Here is a 24,704-nt window from a genome sequence, read left to right as displayed (position 1 = left end):
AAGTGAGTTGAGTGTTCTAGGATCACTGTAATGTCTGTGAAAACTGTAATACAAGAACATTGAATTTGGCAGTGTTTGCCTAAGCAGGTTCAGCTTGGTTTTCTCTGAACATTTGGCTTAAAGGCAGTGAGCTCTCACAGTAGCAGTGACTGAATCCATCAGCAATCCTGCAGTTTAAATCATCCCATCTGCATTAAAAGCAGAGGTTTTGAGACATTTACCAATGCTTTTATTTTTATATTATGTGTGTGTTCTCTGCCTTCTGTGCTCTGATGGACTCTGTGAAGTCAAACACTGACTTGTTGATGCTTCTGTGATTGTGACTGCTGAGCCTTTGGCTGTGCTGGCCCAGCTCACCAGCACCAGGCAGTACCAGGTGTCCTGGCTACTGCACCTTCTGGGTGGTAATTTTGACAAGTCATATTTGCCAAGTAGGTAGCTGTGTCTAAAATGTGTTTCAGAGGTCTAGTACAGCTGCTGAATAAAAAGAGACATTCTGCTCTTCAAGCATTCTGGTAAAATAGACAGGAGGTAGGTTCAGAGCACAACTCATGGTGCTGTAAGAAGAAACACATTATTAAGGCAAGTAACAAAAAGGAACTGTATTAGACATCTCAGTCCAGTGAGAGAGTTATTTACCATGTTAAAATTAGCACTGTGCTTGCAACTGAGGTATTTACACTGTTAAAATTATACACTGTTAAAATTAGTTCTGGACTTGCAACTTACCAAACTAAGTGAAAATAGCAGCCCAAGTGCTTCAAAAGGGAGCAAAATGCTGGCATTTTTGATTGACCCAGTTTGGAGTTAAGAAAAATGAGGTGTGAGAGTTGCCTTTGTACTTCTGAAGTGAAAACTGTCCATAAGAAAAAGCTGTATTAATAAAAGGGAGTCTGAGGGACAGGTGTCTCTACAGTGACACTTTGCTGTTATAAAGACTTGTACAGAATGGTGCAGTCTACAAAGTGTTTTTTATTATGTACTAATACTGTGCCCTGGTGTGTTTTACAGTGTGTTATTTGCTGGGAGTGTATGAGAGTAGGAGCCTTTTAAAAATACTTTTATTTTCATTCTGTCCGTTGGAAACAAGTGTTCAAAACAAAGCTTGTAAATATCTCCAAATGCTTGCGAGTTGATGCAAATAATAGGACTTGTAGTCTAAATTGATTTCTTTGGCATTTTTTCTCCTGTTGATTAGTGAACATTTGTGCAGTTGTGCATCATGGTGATGAATTTTTATATCATATAATGAATTACTCTGGAAGATTAGTTAATCAAGTTCTCATCCCTTTGTAGTTTCATTTAGAATTATTTCTTGATTTTTTTTTCTTTTTCTCTATGAAAATACCTGGAAGTCATTTTTGCTTCCTCCATTTGTGTGTTGCTGATGTGAGTCTGAGACTCTGCAGTTAGTGCATTGGTATGCCTTGGAAATACCTGGAAGTCATTTTTGCTTCCTCCATTTGTGTGTTGCTGATGTGAGTCTGCAGTTAATGCATTGGTATGCCTTGAGCTGTGACTAGGAGAGGGCAGACTGCAGGCTTGTCTTGCTTGCTAAAACTTAATTTATACTGAGCCAGAGCACAGCCAAATCCTGCCATGGTGCCTGTTGTGTTCGTTCTGGCTGGTGGCTTGTAGTAAGAGTTAAGGACACTAGGTGGTAGAATCCCAGGCTTTCCAGCATTCCATTGGTGAAATCAGATTATTAACTGCAGGGCAGCACCTGTTTTCAGGGCTTCTGCCACTGTTTGGCAGTGGGCTCTGGGGAGGGAGGGCACTGCCCCTGCAGAGCTGGAGACTCAGGCTGGCTTCAGCCCTTCCAGCAATGCACCACTGAAATGCACGGGCAGCTTGTGGTGCCTCCCTTGCTCCTCTGATTCCTGGGCTTTCTGGAGAAGGTGGTGAGTGCAGGAATGTTGGTTTGTGTCAGTTGTTGAGTTTGCACAGGGAACTTCAGCATTTTTCAGAGCTCTCTGGGGAGTCGTCCCTGTGGACAGCAGTGCTATCTGATATTTCACTGAAACACTATCTCAGATTTATGAGACACTCCTCGAGTCTTTTGACACTACAAGAAATTCTAGGAGTCACAAAAATATGTGAAACTCTCCTTCCTATTTTAGTGCCTTGAGAATACAATGCAGCAACTGTGCACTAAGGTATCATATCATGGTACAGAAGTTGAAACCCAGAGTAAAAAACAATTTGTCTGATTCAGACCCAGAGGGAGATTTAGGACAGGTAATATTTCATAACTAAAAGTGATGAAATGAGGATTGTATTTACATTGAAACCAAGGCTTTAAACATACTTAAAATTTCCATAACCCAGCAGTACAGAGCAGTTTGTTACACTCCTTGTGGAGGAAACACTTGATTTTAAATTAAATGCAAGTTTGACCAAAGTGGTCAATGTGCACTGACATGTGAAATCTGCTGAGCATCAGTCCCAGGGTGGTGTGACTGCAGCTACTCAGGTCTGAGCTCTGCTGGCCTTAGAGAGCTTCCAGCTCTGCAGGCTGCAGTGTGGGCCTTTGTCTGAAATTTCTAAAAATTCCTTGGAATTATTTCTCTGTAGGAGGTCAGAAAGGCATAAGTGTTCTGAGAAGTTTGGCTTGAATATAAATTAATTTTTAAAGTGTTCTTTTTTCCATGTTAATTTATCTTAAGTATTCCTTACCTTCAAGTGTTTCAAGTACACATTGTTACTGTAGGTCACAAATGATGGAATGTATTTTGTTATTTTGTGGAAAGAACTTTCCTGATGCTGTGGGGGGAAATGCACAGAGCATTAAATTTAAGCATGTAAGGAGGTGCAAACAGGAGTAGGGTCCCAGGAAATTGTTCCCTTCCTAAAGAAACACTTCCTACAAGTTTGGTGCATAAGATTGAAGTTTGACAGTGGAATGTTACTTTTAGGGTGCAGTTTCATGTTATGGCTGGATTTGAATGTGAACTGTTGTCAGCAGAAGCAATCCCATCCTTCTCTACCTAAATGCAGTTTTGGGGGGGAGGTTTAGTTTGGAGGGGCTAAAAGAATTCTGAGTCTATCTGTTGTGTGCTGAAGCATCTGCTGCCCTTAGATGACAAATAAAGAATGTTGTTATCCCTTTAATTGCCCACAGACTCGAAGCCTTGTCCATCCTACTGATGTTCTTTTTTTTTTTTTGTAGCAATTCAGCAAATCAGTATGTGTTATGTTAAAAACTACTGTAAAATGTTAGCCTTCTATTTTTCTGTCTTGGTCAGTAAGTATGGCTAGAAATCTTTGGGTTTAAGACTTGTGTTGCTAGTGCTTAATTTAAGTCTGTTCTATGAGGAGATGAGAAATTGCTACGTGTTGAGGAAGTTTTAGACTTTTGTATTATTTTCATTACATCTGTAGAAGGAAGGAGTCTTAGTTTTTTAATTTTTTTAAGTATTTGTGTCATGAAATGTCTATTAAGAGTAAATATTTAATTATATTTAATAGTTCATTGTCAGTATGTTTTCTTAGGAGTCTGTTTTATTACAAATACATTATTTACATGTGAGACTTTCTTTTATTTTGGGAACTTACAAAGACAGATTCCTGAAGAACATTGTGATCTTTGAGTAGCTGCAAATTCTGCTTGGAAAATTTTACAAACAATCTTTTTTTGGTTGGTTGTTTTTTGAACTTATTTTTGGCTACTTGGGGAGGGCTATGTGTTGTTTATTTTTAGTATTACAATTTTTAAATGTTAAAACAGCTCAATACCAATCAGACATGTAATAGCAGAGCAGGAGGTGCTTCCTCTAGTACAGTTTGCAGCTCTGCTAAGGGCACTTTTTGACCTTTTAGTTTATTTTGCCAACTTGTCTTAAACTGTAAGATGATTAAGCTGCTGCCCTAACGAGAAGTTCTGTTTCTGGAAACCTGAATTGAAGTGTCTTGTTTTAGATAAATATGCCATTTAGCTTGTACTGTGGTTTATGGCTTTAGTCTGGGGTAGGTAAGGAACTCAATTTGTCATTGTTAGTGGAAATCTTAATTGCTTGTGTCTGTATAGATTCCTCATAGTCAGCACCTGTTTAAAGATGATAAACGAAGATGGCTTTTTCCTTCAAAGAAAAAGGTAGAGTTTGTAATTACATGTAGTACATCACTGCATGCTTTTACAGAAAATTAGATAATGCCAGAATTTACTTTAACATTTTTAGAAAAAGTCTGGAGTTTGTTATTGTTACAGATCATAAAACAGGATCTGCTCATTAAATCAGATAAAGCCAAAGAAAAGAGTTTCTGGTTCTTTTAATGGGGCAGGCATCCTCAAATTCCCTGATTTGTTTATGAGGAGTTTCTCTTCTGCTGTATACAGAGCTAAGTGACATAAATACATTTGTGTTTGTTAGGCAGTAAAATCTTGGTATAGAACAAAAGCAGCTGGTTTTAAACTCAATTTTGTTTTGAAATATGGATTGCATCTCAGATTATCAAATAGTGTTGAAATTGCAGTCTGAATTGCAAGAATAGCATGCAAGGTCAAGTTTCCTAGACTTGCCAGTATTTATGTCTTTGAATTTATTATGTACAAAAATAGTAGTTTAACAAAAGAGAGACATGCTGGAACAACAGCAGGCATGTGACTAAGGCAGTGTTTGCAGTGAAGGAATGGGATTTAACCATGGAGCAGTGAGTTGTACAGTGCAAAGATCTGGGGCTGTGGGATAGGAGCTGTTAGACTGGAGTCCTGAATGCCAGCTGAGCTGCTGCTGTCATGTCAATAGTGATGTGCAGTGTTTGTCTTGGTGCTCTGTTAAGGCGTTAGTGAGAATTGCACAGTCACAAAATTACCTGTAAAAAGGCCTTTATGTATCAGGATTAGTAACAGGAAAGTTTGTATCTTGTGAAAGGAGACATGCTCATTCATCCCTTCTGAGAATTGCTTTTGCACCACTGACCACCTCTTCACGTTATGGTGAATAGATCAGATCAGTGATTTGTGTTTTTCTGTACTTGTTTGAGCTCTTGGATCTGCAGTTACTGTGCATGCATTGATGTGCAGAGGAAGAACCAGAAAGCTCCTTTTCAAACTAAAATTAGAAAGAATTCAAAGAGAGTAAACAACCCATATTTGGATCCAAAATATGGTGCAGGAGTCCTGAACTCGGTGTACCCTGCTGTGTAATACAGCCTTCAGATGTGTGTTAGGCTGGGGTTTGGGGTGGGGAGAAAAGTCTTCACTCTGTGTGCAGGACAGCCTCAGGGCAGGGAGGCACTGACTGAGAGTGCCACAGAGCCTTAGGAGCAGCTGGATTGTCCAAGCTTTCTTCATTTCTCTGATAGGTGTTTCACTAAACACTGCTTAGGGCTCTTGAGAAGTGCTGATCAGCCCCTTGCACCTGGATCAGATTCTGTGGGGAAGTGACTCCCTGCTGGCTTTGTCCCTCTGCCCCCAGACCCTGGGTACCTGTGCAGTGTCAGTCCCTGCCAGGGACTGCCAGTTCTGGAGCTCAGTCATGCAAACAACTCCTCTGCAGGCTGGCTGTGGGACTTTTGGTTCCCAGTACAGTTCACTTCTGTATAAAAAGAGAAAACAGAGATTTGAAGGCAGTTCTGCTAAGGAAGCCACTGTGCAGGTGAGATTCCATGGGGAAGTGACTCCCTGCTGGCATTGTCCCTCTGCCCCCAGGCCCTGGGTACCTGTGCAGTGCCAGTCCCTGCCAGGGACTGCCAGTTCTGGAGCTCAGTCATGCAAACAGCTCCTCTGCAGGCTAGCTGTGGGACTTTGGCATGGACGTGGCTCCCAGTACAGTTCACTTCTGTATTAAAAAAGAAAACAGAGATTTGAAGGCAGTTGTGCTAAGGAAGCCACTGTGCAGGTAAGAATCCACTCATGCTGTGAGTGCAGGAAGGGAAGAGCCCCCTCTGACCCCATAACTGTTGCTTCAATTGTGTGGTCCCTCCTAGGTGACACTTGAGTATATTGCATTCAGAAGTGTCAGGCTGCTGGGGCTTTATAGCCCTTCCTGAGGAGTGTACCATGCCTGTAGGTATTTCTGAAAATATCTGGTAATTGGACCTTGGAGGAATTTTTTGCTGCTACTGGTTATTGAGCATGGCACCTTAGCAATATCTCCTTCAACAAAGAAGAGAACAGAGCCCTCTGTGTGTGTATTTCAAGACAAAGCCCACAGGTTGTTACACCAAAATTGAGGTTTTTCTACTGAACAAGGCCTGTAGGTGTTGTGTTCTGAGCTGGCTGTTGAACAGACAGGAGAGGTCAGTTTTGTGAGTTAAGCAGCCTGAGTAGTTGGAAGGTGTCCCCGTGTGTGGTGTGTGATGATCTTTAAGGGTCCCTTCCAACCCAAACCCTTCTATGATTGTGCAAAGCATAAAAGTCATAGAAAACAAAAATCAACCTGAGAAGTGTCACATCAGAGCCTGTGCTGCTAGGGCTGCCCTGGAGGTGCTCTGTGCTGGGGCACAGCTGCAAACACTCAGGAAAAGAACAGGAGCTCCTGCCCTGTCAGAACTGCCCTGTTGAGCTGCACATTCTGTGTTACACCACCCTGCAGTGATTCCTCCTGCAGGGAGGGACAAACCCTTCCCTGGGAGGGTGGGGAGGCCTGGCACAGAGAAGCTGTGGCTGCCCCACCCCTTGAAAGTGTCCAAGGCCAGGTTGGACGTGGCCTGGAGCAGCCTGGGATGGTGGAAGGTGTCCCTGCAAGACCTTAAAGCAAGATCAGCTTTAAGGTCCTTTACAGCCCAAACTCTTCTGATTCTGTGAAATACTGGTTTTCTGCACAAATCTGGTGAAAAATGTAAAGTCTTAAATGAGCCTAATGTGTTTTGCTATTTGAATTAGTTTAAAATGCACTTAAGCTGATGAGTTTCATCTCTGTCAGTGCTCTAGATTTAATTTTATCTTTGATGAACAGTTAGAACATGTTTAAGCTTAATAATTACATTTCATGCCATATTATCTTTAATTTGACAAGATTTTTGTGAGAGATGTTTTGAGCCCATTTTCCTGAACTTACTGAGCCTTTCATTGCATGTTTTATTTTTCCCTGTCACGATTTTAAAAAAATTCCTCTGCCTAGGAAAGACCATTACAAATCCTAAATTAGATTTTCTTCCCTTAGATTGCAAAGAACACGTCACAGAAGATGCCAAACCAGAATCCATCAGTGACACAGCTGACCTGGCTCTGCCACCTGAAATGCCAATTTTAATTGATTTCCATGCTCTGAAAGATATCCTGGGGCCCCCCATGTACGACATGGAGGTAACATCCTCATCTGTTCTGTTTGATGCTGTTTCTGGCTGATATGATTATTGCTATGGACCGAGTCTATACAATGTTGACAACTTCAAAATAAGTTAATAACAATGCTGGTTTCTTTATATTCCACCAAGTGTGTTTTAACCTAAAGAAATTTCTCTTTTCTTTTAATTCAGGGTACATAAATGTCATAATGCCCTGGCTTTTCTGTTGGCAAAGGTTCCTGCAGCAGTGCTGAAGAATGTGGTGGTGTTTTTTCAGTTTGAAACAATTTTGCTTTTGTTTGGGGGATGTTTGGTGGTCTTGGGAAAGAAGCCAAAAGTAGAACCCAGGAATCCTGTCTCTGCAGCAGCTGTGCTAAGGACTGCTCCTCATACCTCCTTAAAGTCAGGAAGCATTTTTGGGTATTAAAAACCACTCCAGTTTGCACCAGAAGTTCTCAGACATTCTTTAGGTTAATGTGACTCTTAGCTATTAAAATGTTTTATGATCAGTCAGGCACCTCCAGCTTTGCTCCTCAATAGGCATATTTCAGATTTTTTGCTTTCCCCCATCTGTGTTTTGCTCTGTTCTATGGAAATGCCATCAGTTAAAGTAGTTTGTTAGTTTGGGGCTCTCATTTCACCAGTGACACTGTTCTCTGTTTCTGAGAACTTTCCTCTTACAATTACTTTCTCCTAAATAAGAGGACCAGACTTCCAGTGGGACTTGAAGAACAAAAAGGGGCAAAGTGATTGGGATAGCAGGAGAAAGTGAATGTTTGTTCAGGAATGAATCAGGTTTTAGACCTGAACTGAGGCTTTTGGATATGAAGATTTTATCATGGAAGAGATTCTTAAGGAAGGGACAGAAATGAGGAAACAAACTGAAAGGAGACAGTGCCATTGGTTTGGCAGAGGATGGTGGTAGGAGCAGTGGGAGGCAGGAAGAGAAATGACCAACAGCCTCTGGGCTGAGGGCATTCCCTGGGATCTTTGGTGATCTGTTTCTTTACTTTCATAAATAAGAATTTACTCTTTAGCAAATGACTGAATTGTCAGCAGCTTACATTTGTTCTTTCCAACTCTCAGAAGCCTCTGTACCCAGCAGGAAGGTGACACAAATGTAAGAATTCAGTGCTAATATGGGATTTTTCTTAGGTGTTCCACCTGGTGTCAGTTTTGTTTCTGGAGTTGATTATTCATTTAAATTTGATAGTGTGTCTCTGTTGGAAAATAATTTCTGCTATTTTGTCTTTTTCTGTAGGATTAAGTAATCCAAGTGAGGTTCTTAATTTCAAGTGTACAAATACAGGGTGCTAGCTGGGCGTTATCTTTTGTGAGTTTTTGTTTATTTGTTGTGGAGTCCACAATAGATGCCATAAATTTGCAGATAAGCATTCCATGGATCTGCTGGCCTCTAAAATGAAATAAGAATGATTGAAACTTGTGGCTTCTGTTTCAAAAGGGTTTTTTAACATTTCCATATTTAGAAGGCAAATTTAGTGCATAAATAGAAGTAGAGATGAATGCACACATTTCAGTTCCCCAAGCAGCCCAGGATTTCTTTCCATGTACTATTTGCTGTATTGATTGAGTGAATATTTTTCAGTACACACTTTGGTTTTTTCCACGTAAATTGTTCAGATAACAACATAACTCCCATTTTAAAGAATTTTCCCAACTAATGTGTAATTCCTTAGAATTTTCCCAAGTCCCCCCAAGGTTCTTTGGAGGAGCAGAGTTTGTGCTCTGAGCTTGGCTGCTGTGGGTTCTGTTCTGCAGTCACAGGCTGGGTCTGGCCTGAGAGCTTCACCCTGGGCCTGCATTTTGCCATTTATCAGCAGCTGAAACAAAGACACAATGAGGCAGCCACTGTGTCAGTACCTGCACGAGGCTGAGCAAATGGAACTGAAAACATGACATGACTTAATGGATCTGTTGTCCTTCAGGGAATTCCTGACCCAGGGATTCATCTTTCACCTTTCCAGGGCAGTGCTTGGCTGTTGTCTGCACAGCTCTCCCAGCAGGAAGATGGGACAGAATATTCAGCTCCTACTTGCTGGATGAATTCATTTATCACAAATAAATAATCTATGTGTCTCCCTACAGAACAAATGTTGGAATTAATCACACAGTGAGGCTTTGAAATAATAATCTCATCAGTTTAAATTGCAGAAGATTTAATGAAATGTTTCAGCACAGCACACTTCTGGGGGAAGGGGTTTCTAACATATCCAGTGGGTTTATAACAAACTATTTGGATTTTTGGCTTGGATTTTGGTTGATGTTTTAGAGGGTTTTTTTGGCTTTTTTTTTTTCTTTGAACCCTTAATTCTGCTCAAGTAGCAAAGGTTGTTGGCACCACAGGAAGGCCCATCAGGATTGGTTTATACCCTCATAACTTGAGTGAAGTTGAAGGGACAGAAGCTGCAGGTCAGGGAAATTACCTGTTCTAGAAAATGAAAGTGCAGATTTTTTGGCTTTTTTTTTCTTTGAACCCTTAATTCTGCTCAAGTAGCAAAGGTTGTTGGCACCACAGGAAGGCCCATCAGGATTGGTTTATACCCTCATAACTTGAGTGCAGTTGAAGGGACAGAAGCTGCCATAAAAGAATGGCTCTGTTTCATGGGACACACACAATTCCAATCAGGATAAAAATCAGGGTGTCTTTGAGAAGCAAAACCTGTCCAAAGTACAGGTTTAGATTGGCATTTTTATCTAAGCACTATCAGTCTTGTGCTGATATTTCTGGGAAATCCTCCTCCCTCAGAGGGAAGCCACTGCTTTGCCAGCAGTGATTTGCCAGGGAATGAATCAGAAGAGAAGAAGAAAAGTTAGTACAGTCAGGCTGGGAGAAGCTGTGGAAGGAAAGCAAATGTGCTAAAGGGCAGCAAGTGGCTGAACTGGTGCTCATCTTCCCATTGCCAGGCAGGGACTTAGAGCTTCTTGTCTATTGCACTGACTTGGTGTAGCTCCACAACTGCAGATGATAACCTGAAATACTCTAAAATAAGTGACTGTGCTGAATGTTAAGACAAATTTTGCAGTATCCAGGCAGGTAAAATGCATCTGGCAGTATGTTCATGTACTCAGGGTACAGCTAAATCACAGCTGGTTTGGTCTCATCTACAAAAGTTCTCAAACCCTAAGGCTCCGTTGGCATCTTCAGTGGCATCTTCATCACCTGACAGCCATCAGTTGATTCCAATGGTCATGTTTAATTGAGATTGTTTAGAAAGTGTAAGAAAGGAGTTATTCTAATCAGACTTTATCTGACTTCTGGTGAGAATAAATGATTCAGAGGTGCCAGGAGCAGTTCAGTCTTGGGGGGCTCCCTGTAGCACTTTGTGGCTGTCTCAGGCAGTCCAGGGTGCTTTCCTCTGAGTGTTGGGGTTCTGTGGCTCTGGCTGCGTTTGGGGGTTTCCAAGGGGCTTCTGTGCAGCCAGACCTCACAGCTGCCACCAGTGCCTGCCAGAGGCTCACTAAGGCTCAGCTGAGCTCACGTCTGGGGTGGTGCAGTCTCTCTCCAGGACAGCAGGAGAGGTGGCCTGGCTTTGGAGGCACCAGGTAATGCAAGGAGCAATGGTCCAAAGGTGATCAACACCTATACACAGGCAGCTTCTCTTATCTAATCTCAACTGACTTGTGAAAGCAGGAGGAGGTGCCTGCCTAGTCTGAGGATGGAGGAGGGAGCCTGTGCTGAGTCTGTAGAACCATTTGGGTTTTGATTTGTTGTCCCATTTGCTCTGTTCTGCCCCATAGCTCTCAAACAGTCTCTAGACTGTTTCCAGTTGATCCAGAGTGCAGGGTAAAAAAACTGAGACAAAACCCCCAAATCAATAAACCTTGTTGATGGCTGCTTTGGGCTGAGAGAGGGTGTGGACAGTTAATTGTGTTTATCTCACCTTTAATGTTTGAAACAATGATGGTCAAAACTAGCATTGTCTGCAGTGCAAAGGGGAATGTTCCAGCATTGTTGGACTTCAGTGTGACCAGGATGAACTGACTTTGTTAACCTGAGCTACTGAGCAGTTACTGAAGTGATCAATCACTGCAACTAATAACACACAGGGAATGGATATAGGAACTGATGCTAGCAAGGATGAAAATGCTTGGTGAGGTATTTTGATACCATAAAAGTGAAACACAGAGTTCTGTACAATTTTCTTAAATGCTAGAAAAAGAAAGAGCCTTTTTAGCCTGATCATGCTAATGAAAGCAAAAGGCAGGGTGCTGATGCCAGTGCACAGGTTAGGGAGAAGCAGGAGGAGGGGCTGTGTGGCTTCCTTTGGCTGCTTGTAACCCCTAAAGGGGGAGAAGCAGGAGGAGGGGCTGTGTGGCTTCCTTGGCTTTGGCTGCTTGTAACCCCTAAGGAGGCTCTGTCCCCTCTGCCTGGCCTGGAACACATTCACGTTTCTGCTGTTCCAAAGTGAAAATGTCTGCAGGGAGCAACATCAGGGGCTTGGCTGGCCACAGCTCAGGCAGTGCCACCACCTTTGAAAAGGCTTGTAGGGAACACCAGGGAGCCAAATTGGCTTTGTCACAGGAGTAACAGTCAGGGCAAACACACTCCAGGAGATGGGTTAAGTCACATAAACATTCAGCCAGGATTGACTGAATACTTGAAGTCTTTGAGGAGAAAGATTCTCATGGTGTTTTTGGGGGCAGGGAAGGTTTCAAGAATGACAGGCCAGGATGTTTGCCATGGCCTTAAGCTAAGTGCCACATACAGCTCCTGCTGTGTAATTAGTGTTTACACATATCCAGAACTACTGCTGCATTAAATAATAAACTAAAATATAAGAGGTCAGACACTTGGCTTAAGTGTTTTGATGGGTACAGTTGTTTCAAAGCCAACTATTGAATTGTTTTTGCAAATTTTGTAATGGCTGTTTCCTGAACCGCTTGCCGTGTTTGCCCTCAGGTGTCCGAGCGCCTCAACCAGCCCGGGGTGGCCATCGGGCTGGCCTGGACACCCCTGGGAGGGGAGATCATGTTTGTGGAAGCCAGCAGGATGGACGGGGAGGGCCAGCTGACACTCACCGGGCAGCTGGGGGACGTCATGAAGGAGTCAGCTCACCTGGCCATCAGCTGGCTGCGCAGCAACGCCAAGAGATACCAGCTCACCAACGGTGAGGGCACTGCAGGGAGCAGCCCTGGCAGTACTGGAGTGGCCGTGGAACAGAGAAGGGGTTTCAGCCTGAGGATGACATCAGCTCCAGAGTGCCTCTGTGTAGTTCTTTCCCAGTTGCTGCCAAGCCAGGGTGGTTGTGGCCTGGCAGAATGTGAGTTGTGTCTCCCTGCCCTAGCCTGGAAGGTTGTGGGCAGCCTCAGTGCCAAGGTGCTTCTCCTTGCTTGTGGCAGACTCTGCCTCTGACTCATTTTTACACTCAAGCTTTCCAGCAGTATTTTTATGATGGAGACAGATATGGAAGTCTAGCTTTTCTCTGACAGGTTCTCTTAAAAGGTTTTTTAGTCGAAGTTTTAGTATTTTGAGAATGTTGGGGTTTTTTGGCAGCTGTGGAACTGCAGTGCAATAGGGCTCTGGACAAGAACATTTTAACTATTTTTTTGTCTGAACCTCCCAGGACTTGTAGAAATTTGCCTTCTAGATTGATCATCTGCTGATCAAACAAATAATTGACCAGTGTCTTCCACTATTTGTGCAAGTTTAGATAGGTTAAAAACCAGAATGTAATTAATGTATGAAATGCTGCAGGCATTACCTGTGTGCATGTTCACCTCTCTGGTTTACACTCCGTGTACTCCATTACAGGTGAAAGGACATAAATAAGAGTTCCACTTGATTATAATTGTGAGTTTCTGTGGAGCGTTCTCTGAATATTGACATTGATGGTTTGGGACATAAAAATTCTATGTGGAAATTCCTTGGTTTGCACATTAATCCCTACTCTCAATTTCTCAGTGCAAATGCCAAGTTTATTGGTTATCATGTTACAGTTTTTCTAGGAATCTGGATGTAGGAGAGCTCATTGGGATTTCTTTGTTGTTTTTTTTTTCCTAGGGCCTCTGCAATATTGTTTTCTTCAGCCTACTGTTAGTAAATAGTGCCAAGGCTTTTAGTTCTTGGTGGGCTTTTAGAATAAAGACCAGAATAAAATGAGTTTAGATTTTTAACATTCAAACCATTCTTTTTTTCCTTAAGCTTCTGGAAGTTTTGATCTCCTTGACAACACTGACATCCATCTGCACTTCCCAGCTGGAGCTGTCACAAAAGATGGACCATCTGCTGGTGTTACCATAGTAACCTGCCTTGCTTCACTCTTCAGTGGGCGGCTGGTGTGCTCAGATGTAGCCATGACAGGAGAAATTACACTGAGAGGCCTTGTTCTTCCAGTAAGCATCATTGCAGAAAAGAGCTAAGTTGTATTAATTCTTCCTATTTTGGATATAAAATCTGTTTATGGCCACTTAGAAAAGAGTGGATCCAGAGCCTTGCTGGATCATTCCTTAGCAGCAATGTGGTCTCTGCTGGTGCAGGTGGAAGAGGCCAGGCTGCTGCAGGACTGCCCCACTCCTCTGCTTTGCCTTTCAAGCTAAAGCCAGCCTGGATGTGGCTTTTTGGGAAAATACATTAAAATGTCTGCTTAGAAAGGAAACCTCAAAGGCTTAAAATGCAGGGTGGCTCTGAGTCTGCACTGCAGTTTCTTAATGTGCTTCCTCAGACTGTTGGTACAGAGCTACTTCTGGTGTCTGTGAAAAGTTGTGTCTTAAAGCTCTCACAGAACTGCACACAGGTTACTCCTGAATCCATGGATCTACTTTTAGGTTTCTCTTAAATGTTGATCCTTGGATTGGCTCAGCCAAATGGGGTTTCCATAAAGGTTTCTCAAAGCATGAAGGCAAAGAAGGCATTCAAACAAACAGAGTCCAGTTTGAAGTGCCACTGGAGCCTGGCACAGGTGCTGCAGCCAGTGTGGGAGTTATCATCTCACACCAAGAGATGGACAGGAGGAGGATGAAGCTGGAAATCAGGGACAGGATTTTGTTTGCTGCAGAGGAGACAGAACCAGAGGAGCCGTGGCAGGCAGTGGCCTGGGAGGCTCTGGGGGCAGAGAGACAGGACAGGCCTTTGTCCAGGGTTCTGCAGTGCCTCTGGTGGGAGCCAGCTGAGCCCTGCAGCCAGCCTGCCCTGACTGTGCCTGCTGCTGAAGCTGTGTGCAGAGATAAGGTACCTGTGAATATTAAACCACATTTTCCTCCTCCCCCGAGGCAGTCTGCAATCTTGCTGTTACCAGGGGCTGCATTGGCAGGGCTGTGCCAGGGGCTGCCCTTGCTGCTGAGTGTGCAGCAGTGCCCGGTCACGTGGGGATCACGGGTCACTCTGCCCCTGTCACAGCAGCCAGGGTTTGCCCTTTGTACTGTAACACAGGCCCTTCCTCTCCTCTCAAGCACTGTAAAATTACAAGTTTCTGCTCTAAGATGGTCTCAGTGGAGCAGTGCCTCTCCACTCCTGGAGCACAGGTTTGCTTTGCTGTGCATATTTTGTTGTACAGCTCAAGTTATTTTTCATGGGATATTGCTGCTTTAGGACTCTTTTCCCCCTAAATCTAACACTGCCTTTATCTGAAAATCTGTTCTGATGCAGGTTTAGGATTTCAGCACGTGATATAAAAAAAACAGAGCGAAGGCCACTTTTGTTAAAGAAATTCCTGAAAAGCAGTGACTTTTCCACTATTGACTCTCTTGTACCTGCACTCCTAAATTAATTTTTCTCTCATTATTAGCTGTTACAGAATGAATACTGTAGCATATTAATATATTTCCCTCATTAAGCACATGATGGGCTACAACTGACTGCATTTTTAATTGCTTTCCTAAATGAATGAGGCAGAACCTTTCCTCAAAATTTAACTCCTGACGTGATGTTACAATAACTATTTTGTTACATGTATAAAAATAATGAACTAATCTATCTCTTCTCCTCCCCAGGTTGGGGGAATCAAAGACAAAGTGCTGGCAGCACACCGAGCTGGCCTGAAGAGAGTCATCATTCCTCAGAGGAACGAGAAGGATCTGGAGGAGATCGCGGCGCACGTGCGGCAGGACCTGACCTTCGTGCTGGCCGCCTGCCTGGACCAGGTGCTGAACGCCGCCTTCGACGGCGGCTTCGCAGCCACGGCCAGCCTGGAGCACTTGAACAGCAAACTGTAGGCACACAGCCTCGCTTCCTTCTCCAATTCCATAGTTTTGATCTCTTTCAGCTACGTTTAGGTATCAGGTACAGCTATGAGCTAAATGGGTTTGAATGGGGGTGTCAGTGCCATCAAAAGGAAGATGCTGCTGCAGTTCACAACCTGAAACTGCACTTTAGGGGCATTTGCTGCTCTTTATCAGCAAAGAATCTTGAATCTCATTTCCTGATGGATTTGAGCATGAGAAAGAATTCCTTAGCCTGTCTGGCACCTAGGTGTGTACATGGCAGCAGCTGCTCATAGCCTTAGAGGGAATAATGTACAGCAGGAGAGGGCCATAGGTGGGGTTGTTACAAAAAGCAAACTGATTTAGTGCAAGTTTACTTATTTACAAAATATCTGTAATAATAATGAATAATGATGTGCTAAGGAGCAGCAGTATCTGGGGAAAATAAGGTTTGTGAAATCTAAAAAAAAATGCTTAAGGCATCTGAAGAGAAGCACTATGGGCTAATAAATGAAGTTAAGTTCTTTTAGCACTTGGTTCTAGTTTGTTCTATTTTTCAAATGCAGGAAGCAATGCCAGAACTGACATGTAGGAATTGTTGTGTAGGAAGGGAGAGAACACATCAGTTCCCATCTGGCACAGCTGTCCCTGCAGCAGCAGGGGGTGGAGTGTGCATGAGGCCTTAATGAAAAAACCCAGGGATGGTTTGGAGGGGCAGAGTGCATGTCCTGCATTCCCACCCACTACAAACCCACTTGGTTCAGGGACGCTGATGCTTGGAGGTTCACCTATGGAAATTAAATCCATTTGAACAATGCCAAGAAAATTCTGAATCTTTATTCAGTGTGAATAATGTAAGGTTCAAGAAGTCTGGCAGCCTCCCTGTTCTTTGCTAGCTTTGTCTCGATCTCCCCTTGAAGCTCAGTGAGAACTGTGCTCCAGGTGTGATCGGGGCCCTTGGCACTGTTTATTCCAGGGTGAGCCCCACGAGCAAATCCTGGGTGTTGTTACATCCTTCTCTTGCTCACTGGTTCTGAAACAAACCCCAAAGTGCTTATGAAACACAAACTGTACCAGTCACAACAGCCTGTTCCAGAAGCTGCCTAAAAATCAAAAGTAAAGAGTTTGCTTTGCTTTCATTTTTGTAGATAACAAAGCTGATTTACCTGGAATATAACAGCACTGATTGTAATCAATTCAGTGGGAATTTCAACACCTATTTTACAAAAGATTTTACAACTTTGACAAAAGACTTAATCTAATAAAATGATAAAAACAAAACCTGCTTCTGTGTCACTATTTTAAGAGCTGCACTTAGTCACTCACATGTTCTGAGAGTACAGACAACAGCCCCAGTCCCAGAACATGTTCTGCCTCATGAGAAATGTGTAGGGAAGTGCAAAGAAACTTCCCCCTGGGTAAAACCCCAGCCTGGTAACTCTGTGCTGCTGCTTTGCTTTTGATCAAACCAGGAGGGAAAAATCCTTTACCAAACAGATGAGAAACAATCCTGCACTGCTCTGCACTGTGAGAGCACTGACATGCTCGGAATTCCAGCACAGTCTGTTTACACAGGGACAAAACAAATCTGCATTTTTTAGAAGAGAAAAAGGACTACTAAAAAAAAAAAAAAAATTCTAGCATGGCAAAACAGGGCCCTGCTGCCCAGAAAGTTAAAAGAATCACTCCAATTCCCAAGTCTTGTCCCCATGGACTCCACCTGAAGGTGAGGGGTTTAATGGCACTCTGAAGATGATGCCAGGCATTTAGTGCCACCTCTCCTGTCCCTGCTGCCAGAGCTGAGGTTGTTACTGAACTGAGATTTTTCTGAACAAACACAAGCATTACCCATCACAGCAGACACTGCAGCCACACTTCAGTGCCTTTTGTTCTGCTTCCACTAAGCCCAGTAATGCAGTGCAGCAGTGAGCCAGAGCAGTGCAGAACTTCTGAAGGGGTGACAATCCCCTGGGATATCTGCTTAGGAACAGTTGGATGGAGCAGAGATTCAGCTTGTGTCCCTCAGAAAAATACCCCAAAAGTGCTGAAGCTTATCAAAAGTAAAAGCAGTGGCAGCTCCTTTCCTCTATCCACACTCTAAACTGCTACAGATAGTAACTATCCCACTAGAACAATTCCTGCTTGAATCACAGCAGCTTGGAAAAGATTCTGGATAAAACAACAGGACAGGCAGCAATACAAAACCATTCACCTGCTTTAATTTTAAACCACTACTGCAAACAAGAACTAGCAGGAACTGTCACAACAGAATCAAAATATTTACATCCACATTTGTCAAAACATTTTAAGGCCTTTTTTTTTTTTTTAAAGGGCAATGAAAAACCATGGAGGTAGTGCTAGCAGACAAATGCAAGATCTACTGTGTTTCATCTTTTAAAGACAAATTTGAATACTCCTCCCAATACAGCAAAGTAAAACAGCACTTTCTAAAATAAATAGCTAATGTTACGACAATGCCAGGCTTTAATACACCATTTATTTTAGATAAGGTAGTAAACTGTACAGACTTCTAGTATGGTTCCTTTTTTCATATAGAACAGTGTAGGTTGACTTACCAGATCCTCACACTCTTTAAGCTTTTAATACTGTTGAGGATCTGGGCCCAAGGGTAATTTCATAATTCCATCTGACGATGGATATTAAAGGTTTTATACAATTATTTAACACCAAATGGAGCAATACCAATTTACATTACAGTAAGTCAGCATACAGTAGTTATGCTATAGCTCTTGTCCTCTGAAACATGAACCAACCTGTCTGAGCACAGCTCTGCAGCTCACTGCCAAGGCCTTTCCTGAAGGCCCTTGCAGAGCACAGCCCTGACTTCAGCCCACTGCACCTCAATGAAACCACTGCAGCTCAGCACGAGGGTTCAGGGTGACAGTGCTCCTGGGGACACAGCCCCAGCTGCACCCTCCCAGCCACAGCAGCAGTGGCCAGCCCTGCTCAGCCCTGGCCTCTCAGCTCACACACGTTCTCCCCCACATTCCCTCAGCTCAGCCAGGCAGGCACTGGGGAGGCAAGGGAGATGGGGCTCCTCTAAAGGAGTATTTAGCCAACTTTCTGTTAAAGACAAACTGGAGGTAAATACAGACAAGCTTAATTAGGTGAGAATAATTACTGAATTTAGAAAACTGCAAACAGTTGGCTGTATATTCAAAAAGAAAAAAATGCTAGATTGCAGGAGTTTTGGAAGCATTTATCTACTGTCACAAGGTACCAGTACATCTTTTAAATTACATCTGTGCACAGTTCAAACAGTCTTAAGTATCAAACTTTCAGAGTGAAACTTTACTACATGAAGCCAACTATTTCTGTATTTTATTAATCCAACCCATGGATTTTATGTTCCTTACCTGTGGAACTACTTACCTCATCATGCATCAAAAATAGTAACAAGAGTTGTCCTAACAGATCAACTTCTGATAAGAAAGTTAAGACAGTGCACAGTAAATAAACTGTATTTTAATGTGTTACAAAAGTAGCCAACAGCCAGACCAGCTCCCCGACACGTCCGCTAGCACTCCCTTTGACAAAGTTTCCTTCCTGCTGAGGTGGAACAGCTCTCCCTGCTCCTGTCTGTGTCTGTTTGTAACACAAATCCCGTTTACATTCGTGGTTCAGGTTTGCACATACAGGCAGTCTGCATAAAGCCCAGTATCCTTCCAAAGCCTTTAGGGCTGGTCAGTCACACCTGGAAGAGATTTATCTGCATTGTCATGTGGATCATGTCACCAAAATGAGATACAAAAGTCAGTTCCAGACAGTTGCTTTAGTAACAACCAAAAGACATGAAGACAAGAAACTGAGCAAGAGCATCAATGTGTCAAACTTTGAGCTAAAGCAAAAAGCAGAAGTTGGCTGTGTTTTTTTCATTTGCCAGGTAATCTTTTAATGACAAATATAAAAAGACTGAAAACATCTCACTCTGACTGCCTTTTTTTTTTTAGACAAATGGTCTGCTTTTATAATTACAAATATTGTGTAATACAGTATTCCTTTGTACTGCAAACCGACAAATACAAGGATGCAATCAATTTTCTAAGCATCTCTAAATTTGAAATGTGAATTGCTATTTTTTTTAAATTTGGAAAGTTCTTAATAATTGTTTCATTTTTTTAGAAGATAACTCAAAGTACAACAACATCTAGACCTGTTTTTAAAGGAGCTGTCTTTCCTGACACATCTTTGAACATAAGCACTCCTTTCGAGTTCAGTACATTCACAAATAGCTCAATTAAGAACAGTATCACCAATGAATTGACTACTGGAAAGAGACAAAATTTACCAAACATACAGAAATATAAGTTTTACCATAGCAATTATGCATATCAAAAGATGACACCTGTAATTAATCTTAAAAAGATACAAAAAAGAGAAAAACCTGAATTACAGAAAAGAAAGTCATATTTATTTAATGAAAAACTAGAAGTTAATAAAAATTAGCAAATACACAAAAAATATACACAAACAGCAGCAATACTATGTAGTGACTTACAAAGGGGGGTGGGGAGGAGGAGGGGAAGCAGCGGCCAGAGACCAGACCGCTCAACATGGCTTGTCAGTCAAAGGGGGAGGAAAAAAACACAAACAAAAACACGAAACAGTATCCTTTTCAACAGTACAATCAATCTACAAACAAGTTTTAGAATTATTTTACAACATTTCCTGTAGAATCAATTCTTAATACAAAAGATGCCCATTTTGGGTGTATATATATTTTCAGTGGTTTACTGTTGACTTATTTTAAATATATTAGTTACTACATGCAACTGCTTCCTGTAATTTAACAGCCTTTCCTTTTATTTACCTTCATTTATGTCTACCCTCCATCTACCAAATAATTTGTCTGACAGTCAAAGATGGTTACCCTATTTCTGCTAAATTAAATGCAACGGTTTTAAACACTGGCCTGAAGAGGTTTGATTGCCATTTCAACACATGGATATAGTTACGTTGATGCCTAAATTGCCATTTTCTGCAAAGAGCTGTGCAATGCTGGTGTCAAAGACTAGACAGTCACTATTCATAATGGCTGTTGCAATTCCCTCATGAATGGATCGAGGAGTTGCTTCCCAAGTCAATCGCCGCCTATGCCCGTTTAGCTCGAGTCGATAAGCAAAGTTTTCTGCCTGCTTGCGTGTTCCTATCAGCTGTACAATTGCAAAGAACTGCTGGTGACCATCATACTTTTCCTGTTTCTCCAACACTAGCATGAAATGAAAGCCAAAACAAGACTGCATCATAACCCAGTCAACAGCACCAGGAAGATTAATGTCCGTGGCCAGGAACACTATATCTTCTCCCTGCAGCGTTGTAATTGACTTATGCTGATGCATCAGGTGTGGCATTACAGCATCCAGGGAGCCTTGCCATTTACACGAAGCACCGGGACAGGGACAGGAGTAAGGCCTAAACTCACACAGCTCCTCGTGGTCTGCTTTTTCTGTGTGTGGCAAAGTTATCTCGCAGCCGGAGGAGGCGTATTTACACGGGAAGAGTACGGAATTGGCAACTTTCTCCATGGCCAGGTTACGGATGGAGCCCAGCGGGCCTCGGCAGGTGGGGCAGCACGTGAGTTTGGGGCGACAGTTGCTACAGACCAGATGGCCACTCTGACACTGCAGGATGGGTGGCAGCACATAGTCAAAGCACACGGGACACTCGAAGAGGCTGGCCAAGTCATTGTTGGAAGCTGTGGTGCCCGTCAGCGCGGGCACCCTCTGCGATGGCGTGCACTTGGAGGTACCTGTGGGTAGGGCTGTAGCGGTCTGACGGCTCATTTCTGCAACAGAACAAACAGACAATTCAGATCTGCACACTTCACTGCCATGCAGACAGAATTCCTGACTCACAAAGAAGCTTCAAGAGGCAGTGAGATACAAATGAAAGCAAACCCCCCCATGCAGTACAAACTGCATATATGGTATGTGCAGATCAGTTGTACACATACGGCACAGACACTCGCCTGACATGGAAACTGAGCAAGTGAAGAAGTTCTGCTCATTGTTCTAAAGTGGCATTTACCTACTGGAAGCTGCAAGGGAGGGGAGTAAAAACATGCTAAAAGTAAGACATTTGTTGTTGTTGGTTTTTTTAATATTGCGTTTATGAAATGCTTCACCCAGATCACCTGTGTGTATCAACTCTGTGTATGGAACAATTCTAAGCTGCTGTGTATGAGAAACGAGGCATTTTTCATGAAAAAACTATCTTCTGGATGTGACCTTCTCAGTAATCATTATTACAGTGTGATTTATTTTATAAAAGTTGAAAAACACAGCTCAGACAATTACTACCCTGCTTTTTTCCCAGGATAGGACAGTGACTCTTCATTTTCATTACTGTGCTACTGAGGCCCATGGCTTGTAAAGCACAGCCACTGCTTCAGCTTCCTTAACGAAACCATTTGTAAGGATACCAGGAAAAAAAAAAAAAAAAGCAATTACTTTGATTTCCCAAATAAGACTAGAAATTCAAACTTCACTTGTCAAATTTGAGAATTCATTGTACCATGTAAATACTCAAGACATTTTCAGTCCCTCTTGATGAAGTTCTATGATCAGTGGAGCTCCCACTGAAGTTCTGTCCTCTCCAATGTCCCCAGACAAAGGTGACAGCTGTCTGACCAAACAGCTTGCCTGAGCATTCCACAGATGTGGAACAAGTACCAACCATATTTCTTAACACGTTTTGTTTTCCTGCACTCCTAACTCTCCTCCTTCCTATGGAAAAGAAATTACTAGCACTATCTGAAAAAAATAAACACAGTTTTGAAAAAATAAACCATACCTTTGTAGGTAAAGGGCAGTTAAATAAAATGCTATCCAAAATTGGCTTCTGTTACACAGCACAATTCTCAGCCACCCTAAGTGCCTCTCTGCGAGTACAACCAGCTCTGGATCTGTCACGTACGTATAAAGCTCTCAAAATAAACCTCATCTTTAATCTCCCTGCTATTTGACATGGGAATATTAGGCAATAGGCAAGCTTCCCATATTTAGCATCATTTCACCCACAAACTTACTCATACTTGGACCAGACAGCTCAGAGCAGCATACTGTGCATGCTTTTGCAAGACATGCACTGTTCAGGGCACAAAGCAGAGAACTAAGAGATTCCTACTTGCAAAACTACTTAGTCCTTGACATTTAAAAAGTAATGAGAGACAGACAAGTCCAAATTCCTCTACAGAAGTACCTCTCCCCAGAGCTAGAAAAGTAAGAGGGCCTAAGATACGATTCTCAGACACTGCTTTTATGAGTCTCACAAGTCGCACTGGCAGCATCCTCCTAACCCACCAAACTCTTCCTCCATCTCAGTCTTGGTGGTCTAGAAATACCTTGGGAAAAACACCCATGCAGCAGTTTTCAGTGCTGGGCCATAACTGATCCTGTAGAGATATGACAAGAATGTTGGTGTCTTTTGGCTGAATCTTCCCACTATGAAGCATTCCAGCTTAGACGAGAAGTTTAGGATGTCTGTGACAAATCAAGCATGTGTCCTGGGGAAGTGATGCTGCACCAGCGAGGGCGCTGGAGCAGCAAGGCCTCTGCCAGCTGCCCTGCTCTGTGTCCCAGCTGCAGGTGGGGGCACCCTGCAGTTCTGTGCTCCACAACAAACCACTGGACATGGGAGAACCAACGCTGATCACGCCGTTCGCTTGGGAAGAGCTTACAAATAACAAACATATTCATATGTAAAATTCTGCAAGTGTTTCCCTTCAAATACTGCAAACACACATATTTCAGAAAAGTCTGTGTGTGCTTCCTCTCACCTGACCCTGTACATCCTGATCCAAGGATCCTCCATACCCTGCAGATAACGCTGGTGAAAACCACTGTCAGACCAGTTCCCTGGGCAGCCTGACAAGCTGGGTGAGCTCTGCTGTCTTTAATTACACCTTGCTGAGCCATGCAACAGTTAAATGAAGCAACCTACAAACTTTGTGAAAGACCTTGTGCACGGATGCACTTCCCACTTGAGCTTTCTAAGGCAGGGAAGCACAGGAGAACAGAAGTGTGCTACCAGCACTCCTGTGTGAGCAGCCTTCACATACCTTCCACAACACCCACAGGAGAGGGACTGGAAACCAGGAGGAATCTCTGAACCAGACCACTGGGATTAGCATGCAGGAAAGACACTGCATTAGGCTATAAACTGTAATTTACCAAGCCTAAACCTGCCCAAAGCCTACGTTTTCATCACTCTTGTTAACACAAAGATGAATAATACATCTTTAATGGTTATCTCAAAAGTTACAAGTTAATCACAAGCAGAAGTTTTAACAGTGGAATACATTTAACCCACCAAACTATGAAAACCATGCATTTACAAACCAAGGAAAAACAACTACAGAACTGGACATAAAGTTTACAGATATTTTGTTACAAACCCCTTACTACAGGTAAAAACACTTTTATGCAATATTTGCTATTTCATTATCTTTATTTGCACACATTAAGAACAAGTTTCTAAGCAACAGCGACAAACTAAGGATCACTAAGGTGTCATTTTCAAGAGTATTAGTTCCTTTAATTCCAATTACCAAAAAGGCTGTACATATTAAAAAAAATTATCCAACAGTAAGAGTGAAAAAGGGAGAACGCATCTTAACATTTCCTAGCTCTAAATCAAGACAAGCTGTTCCTGGTAACATCTAGAACGCACCGACCTGTTGCTAAAAGCATTCTCGACACTGTTCTGGGAAAGGTGACATGCACAGGCTACCGAGACCTCCCGGGAGACACAACTTAACAGCTCCTACAAGCCCAGCTTTAAATACTGCGCAAAGGCAATTTAAACGGCGCTACCTTTCCCCTTGCAGGTTTTACTCCCCGGCAAGCACGCAGACCAGACGCCCTTCCAGGAATACGGCCCGCTGGAGGCGGATCTGCCCGTCATGGGGCGCGGAGCAGCTCATGGCGTGTCCGCGCAGCACAGGCGGGCTCGGGCCGCGGGCCGGGCGGTGACCGCGGCGAAAGCCCCGGCATCCGGCCCGGCCCCACCATGGCCCCGGGATCCGGCCCGGCCGCCCCACGCGTCCCCGGGGCCCGGCCGTGCCTCGCACGTGCGCACGGAGAACGCCCTCCGCTTCCCCCGAAATATCTGCTTTGAAAAAGCTGCAGCTTCCATTCACAACTCTGCTAAGACATGAAAATCACTTCCTTCTATCTCAAGGATATTCCTCAGATGAGCATTTTTCACTGTGGATCTGTAAAGTCCTATTCAACAGAAATTTTCTCCATTTGTATAAATATTATTCAATTAAGCAAAAATAAAATCTCAAGGAA

At 43.0% G+C, this 24,704-nt stretch overlaps 2 protein-coding genes across 2 annotated transcripts in view; one reads left to right on the top strand and one right to left on the bottom strand.

The window, feature by feature from the left end:
• Nucleotides 1-16,671, top strand: part of LONP2 (lon peptidase 2, peroxisomal) — a 37,803-nt gene extending 21,132 nt beyond the window's left edge. The window contains exons 12-15 of the mRNA XM_039721534.1: nt 7,107-7,249; nt 12,152-12,359; nt 13,394-13,584; nt 15,181-16,671. Of these exons, the coding sequence (XP_039577468.1) occupies nt 7,107-7,249; nt 12,152-12,359; nt 13,394-13,584; nt 15,181-15,402 (764 nt within the window). The 3' untranslated portion in view covers nt 15,403-16,671. The remainder of the gene's footprint in view (nt 1-7,106; nt 7,250-12,151; nt 12,360-13,393; nt 13,585-15,180) is intronic.
• A 916-nt stretch (nt 16,672-17,587) lies between these two features.
• Nucleotides 17,588-24,430, bottom strand: SIAH1 (siah E3 ubiquitin protein ligase 1). Its single transcript, XM_039721535.1, has 2 exons — nt 24,225-24,430; nt 17,588-21,196 (listed from the first exon to the last, which is right to left on the bottom strand). Exons 1-2 carry the CDS (start codon nt 24,313-24,315, stop codon nt 20,346-20,348), a joined length of 942 nt encoding a protein of 313 aa, XP_039577469.1. The 5' UTR covers nt 24,316-24,430; the 3' UTR covers nt 17,588-20,345.
• Nucleotides 24,431-24,704: the final 274 nt, after the last annotated feature.

This window comes from Passer montanus, unplaced genomic scaffold (assembly GCF_014805655.1).
Source record: "Passer montanus isolate IOZ18808 unplaced genomic scaffold, ASM1480565v1 scaffold45, whole genome shotgun sequence".
NCBI lineage: Eukaryota > Metazoa > Chordata > Aves > Passeriformes > Passeridae > Passer > Passer montanus.
The sequence above is the reverse complement of the archived record's forward strand: the minus strand, read 5'-3'. Positions and strand labels throughout refer to the sequence as shown.

Coding starts and splice junctions, on each gene's coding strand:
- SIAH1 (XM_039721535.1), bottom strand. CDS start 24,315: ATGACGGGCAGATCCGCCTCCAGCGGGCCGTATTCCTGGAAGGGCGTC. Junction 21,197..24,224: donor TAAAACCTGCAAGGGGAAAG/GTAGCGCCGTTT, acceptor GTTCTGTTGCAG/AAATGAGCCGTCAGACCGCT.